The 27,016-nt window shown below is 39.6% G+C and overlaps 1 protein-coding gene across 4 annotated transcripts in view; it reads right to left on the bottom strand.

The window, feature by feature from the left end:
* The window catches only part of TEC (tec protein tyrosine kinase), a 168,598-nt gene that overhangs the window by 124,999 nt on the left and 16,583 nt on the right, over positions 1–27,016 (bottom strand). Inside the window, exon 2 of one of the 4 annotated variants that reach the window (XM_027544442.1) lies at positions 14,763–14,844. The exons of the other annotated variants lie outside the window; for them this stretch is intronic. Coding sequence (XP_027400243.1) covers positions 14,763–14,783 — 21 coding nt within the window. The 5' untranslated portion in view covers positions 14,784–14,844. The remainder of the gene's footprint in view (positions 1–14,762; positions 14,845–27,016) is intronic. 4 annotated transcript variants of the gene reach the window in all.

A 27,016-nucleotide genomic window follows, 5' to 3' on the forward strand; every position in this document is an offset into this window, starting at 1 on the left:
TCCCAGCAATCTTGATTCCAGCTTGTGTTTCTTCCAGTCCAGCATTTCTCATGATGTACTCTGCATATAAGTTAAATAAGCAGGGTGACAATATACAGCCTTGACGAACTCCTTTTCCTATTTGGAACCAGTCTGTTGTTCCATGTCCAGTTCTAACTGTTGCTTCCTGACCTGCATACAGATTTCTCAAGAGGCAGATCAGGTGGTCTGGTATTCCCATCTCTTTCAGAATTTTCCACAGTTTATTGTGATCCACACAAAGGCTTTGGCATAGTCAATAAAACAGAAATAGATGTTTTTCTGGAACTCTCTTGCTTTTTCCATGATCCAGCAGATGTTGGCAATTTGATCTCTGGTTTCTCTGCCTTTTCTAAAACAGCTTGAACATCAGGAAGTTCACGGTTCACGTATTGCTGAAGCCTGGCTTGGAGAATTTTGAGCATTACTTTACTAGCATGTGAGATGAGTGCAATTGTGCGGTAGTTTGAGCATTCTTTGGCATTGCCTTTCTTTGGGATTGGAATGAAAACTGACCTTTTCCAGTCCTGTGGCCACTGCTGAGTTTTCCAAATTTGCTGGCATATTGAGTACCCCATTTTCACAGCATCATCTTTCAGGATTTGAAATAGCTCAACTGGAATTCCATCACCTCCACTAGCTTTGTTCATAGTGATGCTTTCTAAGGCTCACTTGACTTCACATTCCAGGATGTCTGGCTCTAGGTCAGGGATCACACCATCGTGATTATCTGGGTCGTGAAGATCTTTTTTGTACAGTTCTTCTGTGTATTCTTGCCACCTCTTCTTAATATCTTCTGCTTCTGTTAGGCCCATACCATTTCTGTCCTTTATCAAGCCCATCTTTGCATGAAATGTTCCCTTGGTATCTCTGATTTTCTTGAAGAGATCTCTAGTCTTTCCCATTCTGTTGTTTTCCTCTATTTCTTTGCATTGATCGCTGAGGAAGCTTTCTTATCTCTTCTTGCTATTCTTTGGAACTCTGCATTCAGATGCTTATATCTTTCCTTTTCTCCTTTGCTTTTCGCTTCTCTTCTTTTCAGAGCTATTTGTAAGGCCTCCCCAGACAGCCATTTTGCTTTTTTGCATTTCTTTTCCGTGGGGATGGTCTTGATCCCTGTCTCCTGTACAATGTCACAAACCTCAGTCCATAGTTCATCAGGCACTCTATCTATCAGATCTAGGCCCTTAAATCTATTTCTCACTTCCACTGTAAAATCATAAGGGATTTGATTTAGGTCATACCTGAATGGTCTAGTGGTTTTCCCTACTTTCTTCAATTTCAGTCTGAATTTGGCAATAAGGAATTCATAATCTGAGCCACAGTCAGCTCTTGGTCTTGTTTTTGTTGACTGTATAGAGCTTCTCCATCTTTGGCTGCAAAGAATATAATCAATCTGATTTCGGTGTTGACCATCTGGTGATGTCCATGTGTAGAGTCTTCTCTTGTGTTGTTGGAAGAGGGTGTTTGCTATGACCAGTGCATTTTCTTGGCAAAACTCTATTAGCCTTTGCCCTGCTTCATTCCGTATTCCAAGGCCAAATTTGCCTGTTACTCCAGGTGTTTCTTGACTTCCTACTTTTGCATTCCAGTCCCCTATAATGAAAAGGACATCTTTTTTGGTGTTAGTTCTAAAAGTCTTGTAGGTCTTCATAGAATCGTTCAACTTCAGCTTCTTCAGCATTACTGGTTGGGGCATAGAGAGATCATTCTGTCATTTTTGAGGTTGCATCCAAGTACTGCATTTCAGACTGTTTTGTTGACCATGATGGCCACTCCATTTCTTCTGAGGGATTCCTGCCCGCAGTAGTAGATATAATGGTCATCTGAGTTAAATTCACCCATTCCAGTCCATTTCAGTTCACTGATTCCTAGAATGTCTACATTCACTCTTGCCATCTCTTGTTTGACCATTTCCAATTTGCCTTGATTCATGGACCTGACATTCCAGGTTCCTACGCAATATTGCTCTTTACAGCATCGGACCTTGCTTCTATCACCAGTCACATCCACAGCTGGGTATTCTTTTTGCTTTGGCTCCATCCCTTCATTCTTTCTGGAGTTATTTCTCCACTGATCTCCAGTAGCATATTGGGCCCCTTCTGACCTGGGGAGTTCCTCTTTCAGTATCCTATCATTTTGCCTTTTCATACTGTTCATGGGGTTCTCAAGGCAAGAATACTGAAGTGATATATAAATATCATATACTGAGACATATATATGGAATCTGAAGAAATGGTACTGATGAATTTATTTTCAGGGCAGCAGTGGAGAAACAGACATAGAGAACAGACCTATGGGCGGTGGGAGGAGAGGAGGGAGAAGGGGAGATGTATGGAAAGAGTAACATGTAATTCACAAGACCATATGTAAAATAGACAGCCAATGAGAATCTACTCTATGACTGAACTCAAACAGGGGCTCGGGGACAAGTGGAAGGGTGGGATGGAGAGGGAGATGGGAGGGAGGCCCAGGAGAGAGGGGATATGGGTATACCTAAGGCTGATTCTTGTTGATGTACAACAGAAAATCACAAAATTCTGTAAAGCAATTATCGTTCAATTAAAAAAAAATTTTTTTTAATGAGTTACACTTAAAATACTAAAATACACTGCGTCAGACTGCTTTTTGCTCCCTTCCCCACTTGTAACCCCATGCCCTACTCATCCTTCCCTTCTTTCCGGATGTATGGGCTAGAGATAATACTTCCCAGCCTTGGCAGCAAGCTGTGGCCATCTAACTGAAAGCCAAAGGGATGTGTGCAGACATGATATGTGGACCAGCTTCAACTTAAAGACAGGTCACTCTCCCCAGATTTAGAGCACTGTCCACCTTCTTAACAGTTGGAAAGTAGACACGGCAGACACAACTTTATGCGTTCAACACATGACCGTAGGGAGTAGAGGGGAAGAAGAAGGAACCTAGTCCTTGAATAACTTCATGGATCAGAGCTGCTCAATCAGCCTAGACTTGTGCTACCCTTCTTTGTGAGGGATTAACACACTTCTGTCAGATCTTAGAAATGCCATATGATGGTTTCTTTGTTATCGTGACTTAACCTTTAATCTACCTCGGGATACACCCTTGCAAAACCTGATAAAGCTTGCTAATGCTTTCCCAAAAAAGGGCCTTCTTTAGATCTGTGCTGACAGATGCAAATGTAAAGGGAAGGAAGTCAAAAATCTTTATCATGCATTTTCATCAGAAAAATAATTTCAAGAAAACTAATAGTTGATTCCCTATTTGTTCAAACGTTAAAAATTATAATCTAAACGGTACCATATATGAGATAAAAAAACATATATTCACTTTATTTTTCATGATAAAGTCTGAATCATAGTGGGTTTTTTGTTTGTTTACTACTTACTATGAAATGTAAGTGGATTCACTTTAAGTGACAATACTCTGGCACTAGTTCTCCTCACATGAGGGAATTTCTGATACACAAAAAATATTTCTCTTTCTGCTTCTTGCAAATTCATAAGGAAACAATAACCAGTGAAAACAAGGCATGAATAACAAATTTCTCAAGTAGGTCAAGTGATTTTCAGCAACTTTTACTAGGAGAAAACATGAAAGTAATTTGAAAATTATATATAAAATAATTTATACCAAAATATGTTCCTTGACTACATTAATCTAGATTGTTTTTAATTTGAAACATTCATCAATGCCAACATATTATTTTCCTATTGTTTTCAAAATAGGAATAAAGAACTCAAGTCATTATTGCATTCAGTTGTTTTTACAGGAAAGTAAGCTTAACAAAAAATTGCAAGAACAAAAACACTGAGACTGAGAAGGAGTCAAAAGCCTTTTTAACAGTCTTAAGAGATATCTCTTAAATGTGTGAGACAACTCTTAACAACTTGACCACTAACTATATATTGGTGATATATAGTTTGTGGTAAGATTTATTTGATGATAACAAAATAGTACTAGGTCGTTTTGGAATTTTTTTGGTGAGATGATGCTACTGTGATTCTATTTTTAAGAGTTGTCTTTTAGAGATACATACTGAAATTTTGCAGACAAAATACTGTATGTGATTTGCTTCATAATCTGGTAAAGGGGATATGGGGGTGTAGACAAAATAAAACTGTTCATGAGCTGATAACTGTAGAAGCTGAGTGAGGCACACAGGAGTTCATTACAGTTTATTTTTGTCTGCATTTGAAATTTGTCATAATAAAAACTTTTTGAAATTTATTTAAAGGAACAGCATGGTTTTCCATGTCCCTGTCATCCAACCCTTTGCAACTGGTAAGAAAGAGTACATAAAAAGATGAAAAAAGGAAGAGAAGGGGGTGGGGGGAAAGACAGTCAAATAAAAGTGGAAAAAGGTGGGCGGGCTCTCCTTCGAGGATATTATTACCACGCTATCCAGCTCATCACAGAAGCTCTTCCAATGATCCCAATGATTCATTGAGTCAGCAAAGCCTCATGATAATGTAATGTGATACCATTTCTTCCCCGACAAACAGGAGTATGTGGTTTCCAGGGCCAAAAATAAAACCACAGTCTACGTAACATTTGTCCTTGTTATAACTCCTCTTCTTCTATTTCCTGTCCTTTCCCCTGTTCAAACTTCATGAAAGCAGAAGTTAGCTTTTCAAGCCTAAAGCACAATAAAAAGAAAATTCTATACACATTAACAAAGCACCAAAGCACAGTGGACAGTCAGATAAAGTGAGTATATCTGAATTGTAGCCTTTTTAAAAAGAATCATTAGAAAGTTTACCAAAGGTGAGCATCACAATTGAAACTACAGAGCACCCTAAGATAAGGAGGCAAATTTGACCAGAGAATTATTTACCCTTAATTCTAAGGCTTGTGGAGCTCAGTTAAAGATGAATTTCCCAAAGTGAAATGCCAGCTGTTATATACCTGATCTCTAAAAAGGATAAAATTAAACATCTAAGAATACCAATTCCATAGAAAACATTCTTTTTTCATTTTTTTATTGAAGGAGAAACATTCTTACACATCACTTGCAACAATTAAATACTGTAAACTACATTCAAAAAGTATCATGAATATAAGCCATGATCTAATTACTGAGGAAAATGTCCACTGACTTTTGCTTATGGGATTATAATTAATACACAAGAGTACTGGAGTGGGTTGCCATTTCCTTCTCCAATTATATTAGTTTCGGGTATACACCAGTGATTCAATATTTTTATACACTATGACATGATCGCCATAAAAGTCTAGTTATTATCTGTCAGCACACAAACTTATTACAGTATTACTGACTGTATTCCTTATGCTGTATGTTACTTTCCCATGTCTTATTTGTTTTATAGTCAGAAGACTGACCCTCTTCATCCCTTCACTCATCCTTCCATCCGCCTCCCCTCTGGCAACCACCAGTTTGTTTTCTGTATCAGAGTCTGTTTCCATTTTGCTTTTCTTTGTTCATTTGTTTTGTTTTTTAGATTCCAAATAAAAGTAAAGTCATAGTATGTGTTTTTCTCTGTCCGATTTATTTCACTTAGACCTGGAAGGTAACCAGGTCCATCCATGTTGCTGCAAATGGCAAGATTTCATTCTTTTTTATAGCCAAGTAGTATGGCACCCCACTCCAGTACTCTTGCCTGGAAAATCCCATGGGCAGAGGAGTCTGGTAGGCTGCAGTCCATGGGGTCGCTAAGAGTCGAGCACGACTGGGTGACTTCACTCTCACTTTTCACTTTCATGCATTGGAGAAGGAAATGGCAACCCACTCCAGTGTTCTTGCCTGGAGAATCCCAGGGACGGGGGAGCCTGGTGGGTTGCTGTCTATGGGGTCGCACAGAGTCGGACACGACTGAAGCGACTTAGCAGCAGCAGCAGCAGCAGTATTCCACTGTGTATATATACCACATCTTCTTTATCCATTCATCTATCAATGAACACTAGCTATTCATAAATAATGCTTCAATGAAGACTTACAGGTATATGTCTTTTTGAGTTATTGTTTTTGTTTTCTTCAGATAAAGACCCAGAAGTGGAACTGCTGGATCATTTGGTAGCTCTATTTTTTAACTCTTTAAGGAAACTCCATACAGTTTTCTATAGTAGCTGCACTGATTTACATTCCCACCAACACAGCACAGGGGTTCCCTTTCCTCAACATTTGTTGTTTCTTCTTTTTGCTAAGAGCCGTTCTAACAGGTGTAAGGTGATACCTCATAGTGGTTTTGATTTGCATGTCCCTGGTGGTGAGTGATACTGGAGCAACTTTTCCTATGCCTTGTTTATCTTCTTTGGGGAAATGTCTATTCAGGTCCTCTGCCCATATTTTAATTGGGGCTTTTGTTTGTTTTTTGATACTGAGTTGTAGGAGTTCTTTGGATATCAACCCCTTATCAAATATATATTTATAAATATCTTCTCCCATTCAGTGGGTTCTCTTTTTGTTTTGTTGACTTCATCAAAGGCTTAGTTTGAGGTAGTCCCATTTGTTTATTTTTGCTTTTGTGGCCCTAGCAGCATATTAAAAAAATATTACTAAGATCGATATAAAAAAAGATTACTGCCCATGTGTTCTAGTTTTGTGGTTCCAGCTCTTATATTCAAGTCTTTAATCCACTTTGAGTTTATTTTTTAGTATGGTATAAGAAAAGCAATATACATAAATCTGCTGCATTTCTGTATACTAATAACAAACTATCAGAAAGAGAAATAAAGCAAACAATGCCCTTTACAACTGGAATAAATTTAACTGATGAGATGAGAGACCTATACTCTGAAAACTCCGAAGACACTGAGAAAAGAAACTGAAAACAAGACAAATAAATGGAAAGATATACCATGCTCATAGATTGGAAGAATCAATATCATTTAGATGTGCTACCCAAAGCAACCTACAGAGATTCAATGTAATCCATATCAAAATACCAATGTCATTTTTCATAGAACTACAACAAATAATCCTGAATTTGTTTGCAATCACATGCATGCTAAGTCACTTCAGTACAATTCTTTGCGACCCCGTGCTCCTCTGTCCACCAGGCTCCTCTGCCCATGGGATTCCCTAGGCAAGAATACTGGAGTAAATTGCCATTTCTTCCTTCATAGGATCTTCCCAACTGAGGGATCAAACTCGAGTCTCTTACATCTCCTGCACTGGCAAGCAGGTTCTTTGCCACTAGCACCAGCTGGAAAGTTTGGAACCACAAATGACCGCAAATAGACAAAACAATTTTAAGAGAGAACAAAGCTGGGGTATAACACTCCCTGATTTCAAACTATACTACAAACTTACAGTGCTGTAATCAAAACTGTATGGCACTGACACAAAAAGACACACAGATCAGTGGAACACACTAGAGAGCCCCCTAATAAACCTACACTCACACAGTCAAGCTACAGCAAAAGAGGCAAGCATATACAATGGAAGAAAAGACAATCTCTTCAGTACGTGGTGTAGGGGAGATTCCCCGAGGCTCAGTGGTAAAGAATCCACCTGCCAATGCAGGAGACAAGAGTTCAATCTCTGATCTGAGAAGATCCCTCATGGCATGTGGAGCAACTAAGCCCATGCACCACAGCTATTGAGCCTGTGCTCTAGAGCCCAGGAGCTGTAACTACTGAGCCCACGTGCCACAACTACTAAAGTCGGGCACCCTAAAGCCTGTGCTCAGCAATAGGAGGAGTCACCATAATGAGAAGCCCACACACTGTAATGAGAGAGTAGTCTCCATTCCCCACAACTAGAGAAAAGCCCATGGAGTAACAAAGAGCCAGCACAGCCAAAAATAAATACATGAAATAATTTTTCCAAAAAGAAAAGAATACAAATAAATAAATGGTGTTGGGAAAACTGGATAGCTATACACAAAAGAATGGAACTGGACCTTTCTCACACACACTCTCCCTAATGAAGTAAATTGATAATGTACTTCCCTGTTTTTGGCTCTACCCATCACTGCCATTGTCTGAACCACTTATGACATGTAATACAGCTGTTTTTAAAAACAGATGCAAATTGACTTACACTCCTCCCATGGAATTTGAGTGGGATTTTGATTCCTTCAACTAATAGAGTACAGTGGAAGGGATACTGGGTAATCTGTGAGGCTAGGCCAGAAAAGGCCAAGTAGCTTCTGTCTTGTTTTTTCAGACTTCTCATACTTGGGACAGTCTTACTTGGAACCTAGCTACCATAATGAGAGAAGCTCCTGCCAAATAGAGAAGTCACATACAGGGTGTTCCAGTGGAGAATTTCTGCTGAGCCCAGGCTTCAAATCATCCCAGCCCAGACGCCTGAGACAGATGAGTGAAAAAACCCTCAGATGATTCCAGCTCTGAGCTGTCCAAGTTGCTCCCAGATACCAAGTTTTACAAGCATCAGATATTGTGGAGTAGACATTCCCACTGTGCCCTAGTCCAATATTTAGCCTACAGAATCCATGAGTGTAATAAAGTGGTTGTGATTGTGTGCTGGTAAGTTTAAGGTGGTTGGTTACACAGCAATACATAACCAGGACATATAATTAATGTACTTTATCATTCCTGATCATCTCATTCTCATTTCATTCATTTCTAATCCCTGTCAACCCTCTTCCTTCCCTTAAATGTTTCCTCTTCTTCACTCATCCATCTTTTCACCATGTTCAGTTGATGACATAATCTGTCCACAATAATAATTCCAGACATTCATATATGATCATTCATTCTGGCATTTATTGCGAAGCCGTGATGTATGAGAACTATGCAGGAGGCACTGAAGAGGTTACAAAGGTTAGCAAGACAAGAACTCTGCTCTAGGCAGGCATAGGGAAAAGCAATTTTAAAACAAAGAGCTACAATGCAGTCTGTTGAGGGCCATACAAGTGACATGGACAAAGCTGTTTTGGAACACCAATAGACCTTAAAAATCACTAACATGTAATCACTAAAGAAGAACAACTACCCCTCTTCAAAATATGGTAGACCACATCAATGAGGATATTACAGAATTACAATCAAATTAACTGTAATTTAATGAAATTACAGAATTAAAAATATCTTTCCATGGGGGAGAAAGATTTATTCAATACACATACTACAAATATTTGGAAAGAAACAAGGCCATTCTGGGTCTTAAAGAATTGAGAAATGGTTTCATGGAACTTCCAGAATTCTGACAGATAGCTAGATGTACACCAACACATGAATAAAAGTATTAATAGATGTTAATATTCTGGTCTGTATAATCACTTGCACATATTAACAGATATGAAAATGTTCTTATCAAGTTGCTTGATTTTTATCTGAATCATAAACAAGAAAGAAAAGTTTAAAATGGCATGTGTTCACTCTCATTTTCAGAAGTTATGTACTGGCTCTCCATCATGAGATTTACTTTTGCCATGTTTTGTTGTGAAGAAAAGAACTTAAAGAGAAAAGCAGAAGTCTTGGTTACAGAAGAATGACTCTTTTAACTACATATATCCTTTACTTTACAGACCAAATGCATTCCAAGTATATGACTGAAATTAAAATAAAATTTAACTAGAGTAACATGTCTGTCTGAATTCAATTACAGAATTAAAAACACATTTCCATGGGGGGCAAGATTTATTCAATACACATACTACAAATCTTTGGAAAGAAAAAGGCCATTCTGAGTGTTAAAGAATTTAGAAATGGTTTCATGGAACTTCCAGAATTTGTCAACAGCTTGAATTGAAATTTAGTAGTTACAGAACTTTCACTTCATCATCATCCTACTATTTTCAACTACTTTCTCCAAAATAAAAGTTTCCCCCACATAAGCATTCCCTAACCATACAAAGATTCTGAAGCTAGATACTTCTCATTTTGGGGAGACAGCCAAGCATTAAATCTTAACATCATGTTTAGCCAACAGACGGTTGCATATTTCAGTGCAACTGAAAATTTCATTTGAAAAATTATATTCTATTAAAGAAACTGATGTCCAATTTTTTTCCCAGTGCTGTGTGAAATTGTAAAAATCAACTTGACATAAACAAGCAATACTGGGACTTCCCTGGTGGTCCAGTGGTTAAGAATCTGTCTTCCAATGCAGGGGATGTAGGTTCTATCCCTGGTCAGGGAACTAAGATCCCATATGCTACGGGACAACAAAGCCCTCGTTCCACAGCCCCTGATCCCCTGCGTTATTGAGCCCACATGCACAACATGAGAAGCGCATGCACCATGGCGAGCAGCCCTTGCACTGCGACTAGAGAGAGCCCGGGTACTGCAATAAGAGCCCGTGTATCACAATGAGGCCCATACACCACAGCCAAAATTAAAAAAAAAAAAAGGCAATTCTGTTATTTAGGCAGCCACAACAGAATAAGTTAGTTGATATCTATGTATGTATGTATATATATGTTGGAGAAGGAAATGGCAGCCCACTCCAGTATTCTTACCTGGGAAATCCCGTGGACAGAGGAGCCTGGTAGGCTACAGTCCATGGGGTCGTAGAGTCAGACACGATTGAGCCCATGTGCACATACATACCCTATACAGATATATAAATCTCCATTCCATTCCACAGCAATTCTCAGAAGCATATTACCAAGTATTTCTCCCACCCTGAATAATACTCTGTCTTAACAGAAAATCAAGCAAAACAAAGTATAACATTTGGCAGGATCCAGCAACCAGTACTTCTGCCTGAAATACAACAGGTATTCAATAAGTACTTGATAGCTTAACAATTTCACTCTATTTAAGCCTTGGTGGTATTTACCTCAGAAGCCAAACCACAAAAGTAACAGAAGTATCTACTTCAGATCCTTCACCATTTTTAGTTTCTCTTATTGTCACTGGACAGACTTGCAGGAAAAATCTTTTTCAAAAGTACATCTAACTGTATTGCAAATCATCAGGGTCTTTGTCTTTTAATCATAAATCACCAAAAAACTAACAGGATCTTTCTGTCCTCTGAGATGTTCCGGAGGATTAAGTCTGACCTATGCAAGAGGTTCTTTTTCCTGACAGGGTTAGCAGCTCAAAGCTCCAAGTTTCACCCATCTCTGAGGCTGGGAAATGACGGTGTTTCCTCCCAGCTCTCCTGCTCTGTCTCATCAATGTGGCGGGTCTTTGTCCGCCACTATTCTGAATCCCTTGTTACAATATAAAAGTGAACCTCACGGTGTAGAAGAATCTTCTCTGCCCTCAGTTGACAATGCAACTGAAAGCAAAACTCACAAACTCTAATGTCCTATGACGTTATCTCTAAATTAATGCCTTGAAGCTGAGGAACTCTAATGTTGTCAGCCCTAAAATTCTATGTAGCTCAACATTTTGGAAACCCACTTGTTCCCTATATTACCACTGTACTCAGTTCAGTTCAGTTCAGTTCAGTCACTCAGTCATGTCCGACTCTTTGCGACCCCATGAATCGCAGCATGCCAGGCCTCCCTGTCCATCACCAACTCCCGGAGTTCACTTAGACTCATGTCCATCGAGTCAGTGATGCCATCCAGCCATCTCATCCTCTGTTGTCCCCTTTTCCTCCTGCCCCCAATCCCTCCCAGCATCAGAGTCTTTTCCAATGAGTCAACTCTTCACATGAGGTGGCCAAAGTATTGGAGTTTCAGTTTTAGCATTGGTCCTACCAAAGAACACCCAGGACTGATATCCTTCAGGATGGACTGGTTGGATCTCCTTGCAGTCCAAGAGACTCTCAAGAGTCTTCTCCAACACCACAGTTCAAAAGCATCAATTCTTCGGTGCTCAGCTTTCTTCATAGTCCAACTCTCACATCTATACATGACCACTGGAAAAACCATGGCCTTGACTAGACGGACCTTTGTTGGCAAAGTAATGTCTCTGCTTTTCAATATGCTATGTAGGTTGGTCATAACTTTCCTTCCAAGGAGTAAGCGTCTTTTAATTTCATGGCTGAAATCACCATCTGCAGTGATTTTAGAGCCCAAAACAATATAGTCTGACACTGTTTCCACGGTTTCCCCATCTATTTCCCATGAAGTGATGGGACCAGATGCCACAATCTTCATTTTCTGAATGTTGAGCTTTAAGCCAACTTTTTCACTCTCCTCTTTCACTTTCATCAAGAGGCTTTTGAGTTCCTCTTCACTTTCTGCCATAAAGGTGGTGTCATCTGCATATCTGAGGTTATTGATATTTCTCCCAGCAATCTTGATTCCAGCTTGTGTTTCTTCCAGTCCAGCATTTCTCATGATGTACTCTGCATAGAAGTTAAATAAGCAGGGTGACAATATACAGCCTTGACGAACTCCTTTTCCTATTTGGAACCAGTCTGTTGTTCCATGTCCAGTTCTAACTGTTGCTTCCTGACCTGCATATAGGTTTCTCAAGAGGCAAGTCAGTTAGTCTGGTATTCCCATCTCTCCCAGAATTTTCCACAGTTTATTGTGATCCACACAGTCAAAGGCTTTGGCATAGTCAATAAAGCAGAAATAGATGTTTTTCTGGAACTCTCTTGCTTTTTCCATGATCCAGCAGATGTTGGCAATTTGATCTCTGGTTCTTCTGCCTTTTCTAAAACCAGCTTGAACATCATGAAGTTCACGGTTCCCATATTGCTGAAGCCTGGCTTGGAGAATTTTGAGCATTACTTTACTAGTGTGTGAGATGAGTGCAATTATGCAGTAGTTTGAGCATTCTTTGGCATTGCCTTTCTTTGGGATTGGAATGAAAACTGACCTTTTCCAGTCCTGTGGCCACTGCTGAGTTTTCCAAATTTGCTGGCATATTGAGTGCAGCACTTTCAGAGCATCATCTTTCAGGATTTGAAAGAGCTCAACTGGAATTCCATCACCTCCACTAGCTTTGTTTGTAGTGATGCTTTCTAAGGCTCACTTGACTTCACATTCCAGGATGTCTGGCTCTAGGTCAGTGACCATACCATCATGATTATCTGGCTCGTGAAGATCTTTTTTGTACAGTTCTTCTGTGTATTCTTGCCATCTCTTCTTAATATCTTCTGTTTCTGTTAGGTCCATACCATTTCTGTCCTTTATCGAGCCCATCTTTGCATGGAATGTTCCCTTGGTATCTCTAATTTTCTTGAAGAGATCTCTAGTCTTTACCATTCTGTTGTTTTCCTCTATTTCTTTGCATGATCGCTGAGGAAGGCTTTCTTATCTCTCCTTGCTATTCTTTGGAACTCTGCCACTGTTTAATACCACTGTATTAAACACAGGAAATTCAACCATCTCGAAGGCAAGCCTATATCTTTTGACATATTAACTCTAAAAATTTTAATATGTCCCCTGACAGAGCTGTAGAAGATATAACCAATGGTTCTTTATACATTATCCTAACGATTTCTTTCCCTATGTCACCCTCCGTCATCTTATGTCACCAATTACTTACATTAGAACTCCTGGTTTAAGCAGAATGATTTAGTAGAAAGAACCTAACTTTTTTTCTATTGTAGTATGATTGATTTATAGACTGTGTTAGTTTCAGGTGTACAGGAAAGTGATTCTGTTATACATATACATATATGTAGTCTTTTTTCATATTCTTTTCCATTATAGGTTATAAGATATTGCATACAGTTCCCTGTACTATATAGTATGGCCTTGTTTTTATCTATTTTATATATAGTATTGATAGTTTGTATCTGCTAATTTCAAACTCCTAATTTATCCCTCCCCCACCTCCTTTCCCCTTTGGTAATCATAAATTTGTCTTCTACATCTGGAAGCCTGTTTCTGTTTTGTAAATAAGATCATTTGTGTCATATTTTAGATTCCACATATAAGTGATATCATATATTTGTCTTTGTCTGACTTACTTCACTTAGTTTGATAATCTCTAGGTCCATCCACGTTGCTGCAAATGGCATTATTTCATTCTTTTTACAGCTGAGTAATATTCCATTGTATATACATCCCACCTCTTCTTTATCCATTCATGTGTCAATGGGCATATATGTTACTTTCACATCTTGGCTATTGTAACTAGTGCTGCTATGAACATTGGGATGCACATATACTTTGTCCTAGAGTTTTCTCCAGATAAATGCCCAGTAGTGGGATTGCCGGATCATATGGTGACTTTATTTTTAGTTTTTTAAGAAACCTCCATACTAGTTTCCATGTGGGCTGCATCAATTTACCCTCCCACCAACAGTGTAGGAGGTTTCCCTTTTCTTCACATCCTCCCTAGGACATTCTGACTACTGTGAGATAAGTAGTTTTGATTTGCATTTCCCAGATAATTAGTGATATTAAGCCTCTTCTCATGTGCCTTGGGCCACCTGTATGTCTTCTCCGGAGAAATGTCTATTTACGTCTTCTGTCCATTTTTTGACTGGGTTGTTTGGTTTTTTTGTTATTGAATTGCCTTGGCTGTTCGTATATTTTGGAAATTAAGCCCTTATCATTCGCATTGTTTGTAAATATTTTCTCCCAGTCCATAGGCTGTCTTTTCATTTTGTTTATGGTTTCTTTCGCTGCACAAAAGGTTATACATTTGATTAGGTCCCATTTATTTATTTTTGCTTCTATTTCTATTGTCTTGGGAGACTGACCTAAGAAGACATTGCTACACTTTACGTCCAAGAATATTTTGCCTACAAGAGCCTGAACTTTTAAGTCTCACTGACCTGGCTCTAAATCTTAGCTTTGCCATTTATTAGTTGTATAACTTCATACAAGTTACTTAACTCTTTTGACACTATTCCCTTACCTTCATAATAAGGATAATGGTACCAACCTTAATGGAGTAACATGAGGTATAAATCAGAAAAATCCACATAAAGTTTCTTATACATAGCCAACAGTCAGTTCATTTTGCCATACCTTTGTTTTGAACTGATACATGTCTTCATATTCAACAACTGTTAACTGAGTATCTGCTAAGTGCCAGATACGCTATCAGGTTCTGGGAATAAAGCAGAAGACATAGCCAATAAGGTATCCACAACGTAGGAGAAAGGACATATATAACGGAAAGTAAAAATGTCATTAACCATGTGGTAAGTGCCAAATCACAGATGGATACAAGGTTCAGCTCTGCCCAAAGGTAGAAGGTAGAAAGATAATCAGAGAAGATGATGTCTGAGCTGGGGTAAGGGCTGAGTTAGTTGTCACCCATGGAAGATGGTTGAACAAGGGCTCAGCCCCACTAAATGCAAGGTGAGTTTGAAGAAAAACAGTAAAAACAACTTCCATTAATTTAAACATATTCTATTTCAATAATCCTTTCTCTCTTCCATTTCTACCCAAATACACACACACATATTCCCAAAGGAGAGAATGGTATTTCCACTATCAAAAAGAAATCAAAATCCAAACTGATTCTTTTTCAGCCTTGTATTCATTTGTTCATTAATTTTTCAACCAAATAGTTTGTTTAAAATCCACTTTACATCTAATGCTGTGAGAGGATTACAACAGTGCAATGGAAAACACAGGCCCCACCTTCTTCGAGCTTATACTCCAGCAGAGTTTCTGTCTAAAGCTTTAAAGAGCCCTCTCCTCCAATATCCTTCTCAAGTGCCATACAGAGGACTGTGATGTTTACAGCTTATTCATATTCAAGTTATTTGTTTACAGAAAATGAGAGCTGGGTGCTCCAATAATTAGAATCATTGGGTCCAAACCTCTCTACCAATAATTCAGAGTACACAAAAGCTAAGTTGACAAATACTACTTCCCTCTCTTTGTTCATTAATACTATTATTAGTATCTTAATTTTTAAAACTAACAACTCACTATAGCTATTTTTAAGAACTCTAGATTAAAATTATGTTTTTAAAAATGGCATTCAAATGTAAAGTTTCATACACACAAACTCACAGTCCCTTAGCTTTTAAAACTGCACCCCCACTCAGAATTTCATTAAATGAGTTAATACACAGAAAGCACTCAGAAGAGTACATGCACTTAAGTGTTAAGTGTTTGCTCTTAGTCTTACCATTTTAATTTTTGTAGTGCTACTATTATCACTAAGAAATTAAAATGCACCAGAGTCCCATAGTAAGTGCAAGTACCATTTTATAAACAAAGAAAGAAAATAGAATGTAACTAATATAATACTAATACCTTTAAGAATAGAAATCTTGTGTCCTTACTCTCAGACTTTTATAGTAAAAGTCTGACTACATTATATAGCTGATGAACTACATTAAAAATTTTATTTGTATTGATTTACAATTTATACCTTGTATACATTCAGAGAGAAATTGAGACATCTTACAATAAAAACACATAAACAATAGCAGCACTATTCACAATAGCCAAGACATGGAAATGACCTAAATGCCCATCAACAGATGAACAGATAAAGGAGATGTGGTACATTACTCAGCCATAAAAAAAGAATGAAATGATGCCATCGGCAGCAACATGGAGCAACAGAGACGGACCTAGAGATTATCATACTAAGTAAAATAAGTCAGAAAGACAAATAATGTGATTATCACTTATATGTGGAATCTAACACATGATACAAGTGAACTTATCTGTGAAACAGAAACAGACGCACAGACAGAGAGAACAGACTTGGGACAGACAAAGGGGAGTGGTGTGGAGGGAGGGATGGATCGGGAGTTTGGGATTAGCAGACGCAAACTACTATATATAGAATGGATAAACAACAAGGTCCTAGTGTGTAACACAAGGAACTATATTCAATATCCTGTAATAAGCCACAATAGAAAGGATATGAAGAAGAATATATATATATGCATGCATAACTGAATCACTCTGCTGTACAGAAGAAATTAACACAACATTGTAAATCAATTATTCTTCAATAAATTTTTAAAAACTACATGAACATGGGAATTTCCTTGAGGCCCAGTGGTTAGGACTCCATGCTTTCTCTGCCAAGGGCCCAGGTTCCATCCCTGGCCAGGAACCTAAGATCCACAAGCCATATGACTCCACCAAAAAAGAAAAAAAAAAAAAAAAAAGAAACATGAACAAAATTTAACCAAAGATGTGTGAGGCTTATGCATTGGAAACTACAAAATGCTGTTAAAAGAAATGTAAGAAGACCAAAATAAAGGGAAAGATGTCCATGCTCAAGGATTGAAATTCTTAATATTGCTAAAATGGCACTCATTATCAAATGGCTCTACAGATTCAACATAATCTGCATCAAAATTCCAATTGCCTTTTTTGTTTTTTCTTTTTTTGCAAAAATGGACAAGCTGATACTAAAACTCACACAGTAATGCCAAATAGCCATTTAATCTTGAAAAACAAAAGGCTGGTGGTCTCATATTCCCAATTTCAAAGGGAATGGCAACCCACTCCAGTACTCTTGCCTGGAGAATTCCATGGCCAGAAGAAACTGGTGGGCTACAGTCCGTGCGGTTGCAGAGTCAGACACAACTGAGCAACTAACACTTTCACTTTCACTACAATATTACAGGAATCCAAACAGTGTAATATTATATAAAGATAGATGTACAGATCAACAGTGTAGAACTGGGAGTCCAGAAAGAAACCCCACACATCTATGGTTAACTGATTTTTGATGAGCATGCCAACACTATTCCACAAGGAAAGAGCAGTCTTTCCAACAAATGGTTCTGAGACAACTGGATATAAGTGAATTGGGATCCCTACTTCACACCACAAACAAAAATGATTTCTAAATGGATCAAAGACAATGTAAAAACTAAAATTACAAAAACTCTCAGAAGGAAACATAGCAGTAAGTTTTCATGATTTTAGTTCACACAATGGCTTTTTAAACACAACTTCAAGAAGAGCACAAGTGACGAAAGAGAGAAACTGGACTTCAACTCAAAAACTTCTGTATGTCTAGGGACACTACAAAGGAAGTGAAAAGACAACCCACATATGAGAGAAAGAATTCACAAATGACATACCCAATAAGAGTCTGAAGTGAAGTGAAAGTCACTCAGTCGTGTCTGACTCTTTGTGACCCATGGACTATACAGTCCATGGAATTCTCCAGGCCAAATACTGGAGTGGGTAACCATTCCCTTCTCCAGGGGATCTTCCCAAACCAGGGATTGAACCCAGGTCTCCTGCATAGAAGGTAGATTCTTTACCAGCTGAGGCACCAGTAAGAGTCTAGTATCCAGAATATAACACTTACAACTGAATAATTTTTTTTTAATTAACAGGTAAAGGACTTAAGTAGACATTTTCCCAAAGATGTCAAAAGGCTAATAAACACTTGAAAAAATGCTCAACATCATTAGCTTTTCAGTTCAGTCCAGTCGCTCAGTCATGTCCAATTCTTTGAGATCCCTGGACTACAGCACGCCAGGCCTCCCTGTCCATTATCAACTCCCAGAGTTTACTCAAACTCATGTCCATTGAGTTGGTGATGCCATCCAACCATCTCACCCTCTGTTGTCCCCTTTTCTTCCCACCTTCAATCTTTCCCAGCATCAGGGTCTTTTCAAATGAGCCAGTTCTTTATATCAGGTGGCCAAAGTATTGGAGTTTCAGCTTCAACATCAGTTCTTCTAATGAACACTCAGGACTGATTTCCTTTAGTATGGACTGGTTGGATCTCCTTGCAGTCCAAGGGACTCCCAAAAGTCGTATCCAACACCACAGTTCAAAAGCATCAATTCTTCAGCGCTCAGCTTTCTTTACAGTCCAACTCTCACATCCATACATGACTATTGGAAAAACCATAGCTTTGACTAGGCAGACCTTTCTTGGCAAAGTAATGTCTCTGCTTTTTAATATGCTGTCTAGGTTGGTCATAACTTTTCTTCCAAGGAGCAGGTGTCTTTTAATTTCATGGCTGCAGTCAGCATCTGCAGTGATTTTGGAGCCCAAGAAAATAAAGTCTGACACTGTTTCCACTGTTTCCCTATCTATCTGCCGTGAAGTGATGGGACTGAATACCATGATCTTAGTTTTCTGAATGTTGAGTTTTAAGCCAACTTTTTCACTCTCTTCTTTCACTTTCATCAAGAGGCTCTTTAGTTCTTCACTTTCTGGCGTAAGGTTGGTGTCATCTGCATATCTGAGATTATTGATATTTCTCCCAGCAATCTTGATTCCAGTTTGTGTTTCATACAGCCCAGCGTTTCTCATGATGCATTCTGCATTAAGTTAAATAAGCAGGGTGACAATATACAGCCTTGACATACTCCTTTCCCTATTTGGAACCAGTCTGTTGTTCCATGTCCAGTTCTAACTGTTGCTTCCTGACCTGCATACAGATTTCTCAAGAGGCAGGTCAGGTGGTCTAGTATTCCCATCTCTTTCAGAATTTTCCACAGTTTATTGTGATCCACACAGTCAAAGGCTTTGGCTTAGTCAATAAAGCAGATGTTTTTCTGGAACTGTCTTGCTTTTAGGAATACATAAATCAAAAGCACAAGGAGTTCCTACTATACACATACTAGGCTAGTTATAATCCCAAAAAAAGGAAAATAAGGATTGACAAGAATATGGAGAAATGGGAACCCTCATCCATTGTTAGTAGGAATGTAAAGTGATACAGCCACTGTGAAAACCAGTTTGGTAGTTCCTCAAAAGTTAAACATAGAGTTAAGCTATGACCCAGCACTTCCACTCTTAAGTACATACCCAAGAGAATTGAAAACATATATTCACAAAGAGGCTTATAAACTACTGCGCATAGAGGTATTAGTCATAATAGCCAAAAAGTGGAAACAACCCAAATGTCCATACACTGATGTATGGAGATATATATAAACCCATACAACTGAATGTTACTCCACCAGAAAAAAACAATGAGGTACTGATTCATAGTGCAACACAAATGAGCTTTGAAAATATTATACTAAGTAAAAGAAGCCAAGCACAAAAGGCCACATTATATTGATTCCATTTATGTGAAATGACCAGAACACTGTTTATGTGAAATGTCCAGAACAGGCAAACCCATAGAGAAAGAAAGTAGACTATCGTTTGGCTGAAATGAAGAGAGAATGGGGTAGGGTGGGTGTGTACAGTTTTTTTTTAAGTGATAAGAATCTTCTGGAGTTAGATGGTGGTGGTGGTTATACAACATTGTATATATATTAAAAACCACAGGATTGTACTCTTCAAGTTGGTTCAAATGGTGGTTACCTGAATTTATTCTCAATTAAAAAAATTTAAGAAAAATATAAATGTACAATATGTAAATAACATACAGATGAGAATCAAAAGTAGAAGGAGAAATCACAAACCAGAAGGAAGGAATAAAACAGAGTGAAACCAAGCAAAACTTATATGGAAGTTGGTTCTCACATCAGTTCATACAACAGAAACTGAATATAATCAAAATTAGCCTTGAATGTTCCATAGAAGACACAGCCACACTGTGTCCAGATGAGCCCAACACAGCATCAGCAGAAACGTCCACCAGCACTGGAAGCTGTGTCCATTAGCTTCTGATGAGAAAAACCACCAGCAAAATACACCCCATTCTGTAATTATGAACATGAAAACAATTAAAATGTATTTTTCCTCCTGATTCTGTCAGGGGAACAATTCTGCTCAATGTCCAGAATGGCCTCACTCACATTTTGAGCACTTGCAGGCTATCAGCCAGGGCACCTCAGGAGAAATGGGTGGCAGAACTAAGATCCCATAAGTCACAAAGCATGGCCAAAAAAAAGAAAGAAGAGTCGAGTACAGAATTAGGTAAATAGATATGATCCTTGAGCCATATCTGATAAACGCGCTTAAGCTCATTTTCAATAAAAATTAAATGAAATTCAGACTTACTCTCCAACATGTGAAAGAAATGTAAATATTACATTAATAATATAATAATCAACATATTTGCTGTAAAAATTTTTGAAGGCTAAGTATTTTCAGATACACCCTCCTGAATGATCTAAGATAACAGAAAACACCAACAATTCCAAAGATCTACAGCTTCACACTAGAAGCATTTACATTTTGAGATTCTGACTTCATCTGATTTACGTCTTGCTTCTTGACTTCCTAATATTTCTGCTAACTTTGAACTAACAGTCCTTTGAACTAACAGACTGCTATATATAAGAATTACTAAGGCCCTGCTGCTGCTGCTGCTGCTGCTAAGTCACTTCAGTCGCGTCCGACTCTGTGAGACCCCATAGATGGCAGCCCACCAGGTTCTGCCGTCCCTGGGATTCTCCAGGCAAGAACACTGGAGTGGGTTGCCATTGCCTTCTCCATTGTGTGAAAGTGAAAAGTGAAAGTGAAGTCGCTCAGTCGGTCTGACTCGTAGCGACCCCATGGACTGCAGCCTACCAGGCTCCTCCATCCATGGGATTTTCTAGGCAAGAGTACTGGAGTGGCTTGCCATTGTCTTCTCCAACTAAGGCCCTAGCAGATGTCTTTTTCAGTATTATTTCCACCAAATCAGAAAGCAATAAAAAACAGAGTGGTGACTGATGTGGTTCTCAGTTCACAATATGAACTGCACAAGCACTAATATTTTAAATCAGTGAAATAGGAAAACAGATTCACAGCAACTGAACAAAAATCTTCGAAGACTGGGAAGATACTCTGAGACAGGGTACTACTTTTTTCAACACCACCATCCTCACCCCACCACACACAGAGCACAGATTCCAGGAAGGCTGGTGAAAATAGTTGCTTAAATATCATCAAATGTACACATGAACTTCTACAAAATACATTTTAAATTACCATTCATTTAATATATTTGCTTTATATTATAGTTTCAAGTTGAAGTTCAGTTCAGTTGCTCAGTCATGTCCGACTCTGCAACCCCATGAACCGCAGCATGCCAGGCCTCCCTGTCCATCACCAACTCTTGGAGTTTGCCCAAACTCATGTCCATTGAGTTGGTGATGCCATCCAGCCATCTCATCTTCTGTCATCCCCTTCTCCTCCCACCCTCAATCTTTCCCAGCATCGGGGTCTTTTCAAATGAGTCAGCTCTTCACATCAGGTGGCCAAAGTATTGGAGTTTCAGCTTCAACATCAGTCCTTCCAATGAATACCCAGGACTGATCTCCTTTAGGATGGACTGGTTGGATCTCCTTGCAGTCCAAGGGACTCTCAAGAGTCTTCTCCAACACCATGGTTCAAAAGGTAAAGTTGAAGTTACCTTATCTTAAAAAGTATAAAAGGCAATTTTTATCTCCCAGCTGGAATTACAGAATGCATATCTGGTCTGCAATCTACTGAACTGATCAAAACATCAAGTCATACTGTTATAAGAATCTGGACACTGTCATTCACATTCCCTCCCTAGCTTTGCTCAAGAAGTGCCAAACTTGCTACCCATATCAAAATCTAAGAAACTGAATTTATCAGTTTTTCTATCATTATAGGAAACGTGGAAGGCTTCCCTGGCAGTCCAGTAGTTAAGACTCCATGTTTCCACCGCAGGGGGAGAGGTTCAATCCCTGGTTGGTAAACTAAGATCCCACATGTCAGGCAACACAGCCGAAAAATAAAAATAAGTAAAAAAAGAAAAAAGAAACACTGAGCACCACCTACAGAAATAGAATACTTCCAAAGAAGTCTCTGCATCTCTCCTCTACGATGGTAGCTGAATGAGCCTAATACAGACGCATTCCCTCTGCCCAGTGTTACAGCAGAACTCATATTCTTCCTTACCCTGGCTGAAACGATTCACTTCAATGGTAAATGTTTCATTCCAAAATTAGAAATAAAACAGAGTACCCAAATACCCCCGAAGAAGGTAACACACTAATTATTCTAAATTCTCAATCCCGTCCTCTCCTGCCATCTCCAACATTTGTGGCCTGTAGCTTTCCCTTCTTTGGTGTACCTGATGTCTCTCTACTGGATCATCCCCTTTGGTACAGAAGCATCACATACATTCCCAAAAATAAACCTCTGCCTTGACCCACAGTCACCTCCAACTACCGTATCACCTGAGTCCCTTTACAGCAAAAGCTCTTGAAAGACAGGATTGGGGTTGCTATCCCTGCTCCTCAACTCATGTGCTGGCCTCAAACTGCTCCAGGTGCGTTTCTGTCTCATCAGGCCACTAAGATTTCATGTGTCAAAATCACCAAGAACAGCCTTGTTGCCAGAACCCGTGATCACTTCCCAGTTCTAGTCTCTCTCCCCTGCTGCCCTAACAGTGTTAACACAGCTGACCATTCTCTCCTTGAAATGCTTCGCTTCTGTTGGTTCTCTGTGACACCAAAGTCTCCTTGATTTTTCTCCAATCTTAGAGGCTGAACCTTCTCAGTCTCCTTTGCTGACCTCTGTTTTCCTCCTTTACTTCTGAACACTGGTGTGCACCAGCACTCTACCCTGGGCTTGTTCTGCTTCTTCATCTATGAATCCTTCTCGGAGGCAGCCTCATCCAGTTCCACGGCTTGACATACCACCTGTGTGGTAATAACCCTGACATCTCCATCTTTAGCCCTGTTGCCAAGAACCTCAGATTTATATATCCAACTGCAATCCTGATATCTTTATTTAAATATTTAGCAAGTATCTCAAATGTAACATGGCTACAATGGAGTGCTATATAGTCCCTGAAAATTTGCTCTTTATCTAGTCTTTGATGTCTGAATAAATGGCCTCACCATCTCCCCAGCTGCTCAGCCAAAAATCTAAGAGTTATCATTGATTCATTCCTCTCTTTCATACCTCAACTCTAATCCATCAGCATGTTCTTTTGACTGTGGAAGTGGAAGTGTTAGTCACTCAGTCGTGTCCAACTCTTTGCAACCCCATGGACTGCAGCATGCCAAGCTCTTCTGTTCATGGAATTCTCTAGGCAAGAATCCTGGAGTGGTAGCCATTCCCTTCTCCCGGGGATCTTCCCAAAACAGGCTTCGAACCCACATCTCCTGCATTGCAGGTGGACTCCTTCCCACTGAGCCACCAGGCTCCAAAATATTCCAATATCCTATGAATATTCAAGACTCCATACTTTTCCCTTTAGTGCAACAGACTGATTGCACTAATGGCTCTTATTGTAATGCCTCCCTGAATCTTTTCATACCTCTCTGTATACCTGCTCTTTGGCAATGCCCCTCATAGTAGCTGTCGATGTACTCAAATAACCTGCCTTGACCAATGTGACAGTAGTAAATGGAACACCAGCTAAGGCTTAAAAATCTGCCTGCCCATTTCTACTTCCTTTCTTGCTTCTTTATTATGACCATGAGAGAATAAGAATAGAGTCATGTAACAACACCACACAGAGGAGAGCAGAGTTGTCCCAGCCATCTGAGTTGAGGCCATCCTAGACAATCAGCAACCAGCTGGCCCTCCCAAACATATCAGGAAAAGCAGGCAATATGGCAGAGTTGCCTACCTGACCCACAGCTGATCACAGACATGCGCAAGCTCAGTTAGGATCAGCTGAGCCTGGCCCAGAAGAGCCGCATTACGCAACCATTCCACTGACTGAGCAAAAATAATCCTTTTTTCTGTATGTCACTAAGTTTATGGGGATATCTGTCACACAGCATTACTGTGGCAATAACTGATATACACACCATCATCCCTTGTCAGGACTATTGCAATATCCCCCTGTTAGGTCTCACTACTTCCTTCCTCATCTTCTTACAATCCTTTTTCTATTCATCAATCAACACAAACTTTTTTTTGGTTGCATTGGGTCTTCGTTGCTGCACACAATCTTTCCCTAGTTGCAGAGAGTGGGGGGCGACTCTTTGTTGTGGTGTTTGGACTTCTCATTCCCGTGGCTTCTCTTGTTGCAGAGCACGGGGTCTAGGCACACGGGCTTCAGCAGTTGCAGCACACGGGCTCAGTAGTTGTGCCTCATGGGCCCTAGAGCACAGGCTCAGAAGTTGGACACACAGGATTAGCTGCTCCAAGGCACGTGGAATCTTCCCAGACCAGGGATTAAACCCATGTCCCCTGCTTCAGCAGGTGGATTCTTATCCACTGTGCCACCAGGGAAGTCTCAATCAACACAAACTTTTAAAAACATAAACCAGCTTATGTCCTCAGTTCTGCTTAAACCCTCTAATGGATTCCCTGAACTCAGACTAAAAATCTCTTAATTTAGGACACCACCTACTTGTCCAACCTCATCCAGTACCACTCTCTCCCTGGCCCACTATGTGTCAACCCACAAAAGCCTTCTTCCTGTCCTTTACACATAGCAAATCCATGGCATGTTGGGGGGAGGTGGTCTTTGCAAATCATGTTACCTCTATCTAGAAAATCATTCCACCTGCTCTCTCTTGCTCACTCTTAACCAATAACTTCTTGTAACTCAAATTCAACCTATATGCCACTTTCACCAAAAGACCTTTCCTTGACTGTTGTTGTTTAGTCGCTAAGTCATGTCTGACTCTTTGCGACCCCATGGGCTGTAGCTCCTCTGTCCATGAAATTCTCCAGACGAGAATACTGGAGTGGCTTGCCATGCCCTCCTCCAGGGGATCTTCCTGACCCAGGGATGTAACTTGTGTCTCCTGCATTGGCAGGCAGATTCTTTACCGCTGAACCACCATGGAAACCCTCCTTCCCTTGACTACACAATCTAAAATAATTAGTCACCCTGATTAAATTAAAATAAGGATTTTAATTCTCTGCATCATACTTATTACTACGCAGGATTTCTGTTATTTGTTTTTAATCGTGCGACCTCCACACTGACTCTAACTTCCTCGTAAGCAGGAACCTAGTCTTGTGTTCACCACTGGATCCTCAGCTCCTAAAACAGTTCCTTCACACAGTTAGCACCCATTAAATACTTGATGAATGTTACCTGACATGGAATAAATAAAAGATCAGATCCTTTCTGAAATCAAGTTTTTCACACAGAGAATGGGCTGGGCAAGCTGAAATGGCAAGGGAGAAAAGACAGACTGATTCTGAGAAGGAATTTTAGAAGCAGAAAAAAAAAACTCACCTAATAGAAGATGAAGTTAAGCATGTGGACTCTGAAAACAGCCTAGAATGGAAGCCTGGCTTTGTTGCTTCCTAGCTATGTAAACATGGATATATCACTTACTTCTCTGAGCTTGCCTCCTCATCTATAAAATGGGGTAATAATTACTACTTCACAGAGTTGTTGTAAAAATTAAATATATGTAAAGTGCTTAGCACAGGACATGGATCATAGTAATTACTCAACATTAGTGATGACGATGGTGGTGGTGCTGGTGATATCTAAATCAGCCCTGATATTGATTAAACTGGCATAATCCATAGTATCTCATCTCACTCAACCTGTTGAGTCTATCTAATTTTTTTTCAATATTTAGGCATTCCATATTGTCCCTTCTCACCAAGAATGGAATCTGCATAGGACCTAGAGCCTGAAGAGCTGGGTTCTGGCTCTACCACTAACTAGCTGGGTCACCCTGGGCAAGTCACCAGCTTCCCAGAACTGAAAGTTAGCTTGTCATCAGCTCTGTCCATCCCCGAGGCAGAAGGGGCAGGAAACAGTATGCAAAAGTAGAGATACCGGTGTGACAGAGAGACATGGAGGCAGAGAGACGGGACGGGAGGCAAGCAAGCTGCTCAGGGGCTTCCCTGGTGGGCCAGTGGCCACGACTCCAAGCCCCAAACCCTGGTTAGGGAACTAGATCCCACCCCCTGCAGCTAACAGCATTCAAATGCTACACCTAAAGATTCCGCAAGTCCCACATGCCACAAGGAGGACTGCGGATTCTGAGTGCCACAACCAAGGCCTGACACAACCCAATAAATAAATATGTATTGTTTTAAAAATCACTCCACTCTACTCCAGAGCACAAACAAGAATGTCTACACACCTTAACTCAAAGCTTCCCAAACTGTTTCAGAACACTATGAACTTGTCAGATAATACCAGGCCACACTCTCACAAGGGCAGGCACGTGGGCTGATTTTATTCTCTTACTGACCAGTGGCCAGCACAGTGGCAAGATCATACTATTACAGTGTGTTGACCACATCCTTGCTGAAATGGACAAATTTATTAGGGAAATCAGGGTTAATCAATGTCTAAATGGTTCCCTGTGTGCATTTCACAGAACCTCTTAAGACATGAATAGGCTCTGTGAATCATATAGAATACTTTCCAATCTTATTTGATCACAGAACTCATTCCGTTTCCCTTGAACCTGATTAACATCTCCCAGAGTTGTAGTATTCTACAGAACAGTTTGAGAAACACCTTAACACAA

Source organism: Bos indicus x Bos taurus, chromosome 6 (genome assembly GCF_003369695.1).
Source record: "Bos indicus x Bos taurus breed Angus x Brahman F1 hybrid chromosome 6, Bos_hybrid_MaternalHap_v2.0, whole genome shotgun sequence".
Taxonomy (NCBI): domain Eukaryota; kingdom Metazoa; phylum Chordata; class Mammalia; order Artiodactyla; family Bovidae; genus Bos; species Bos indicus x Bos taurus.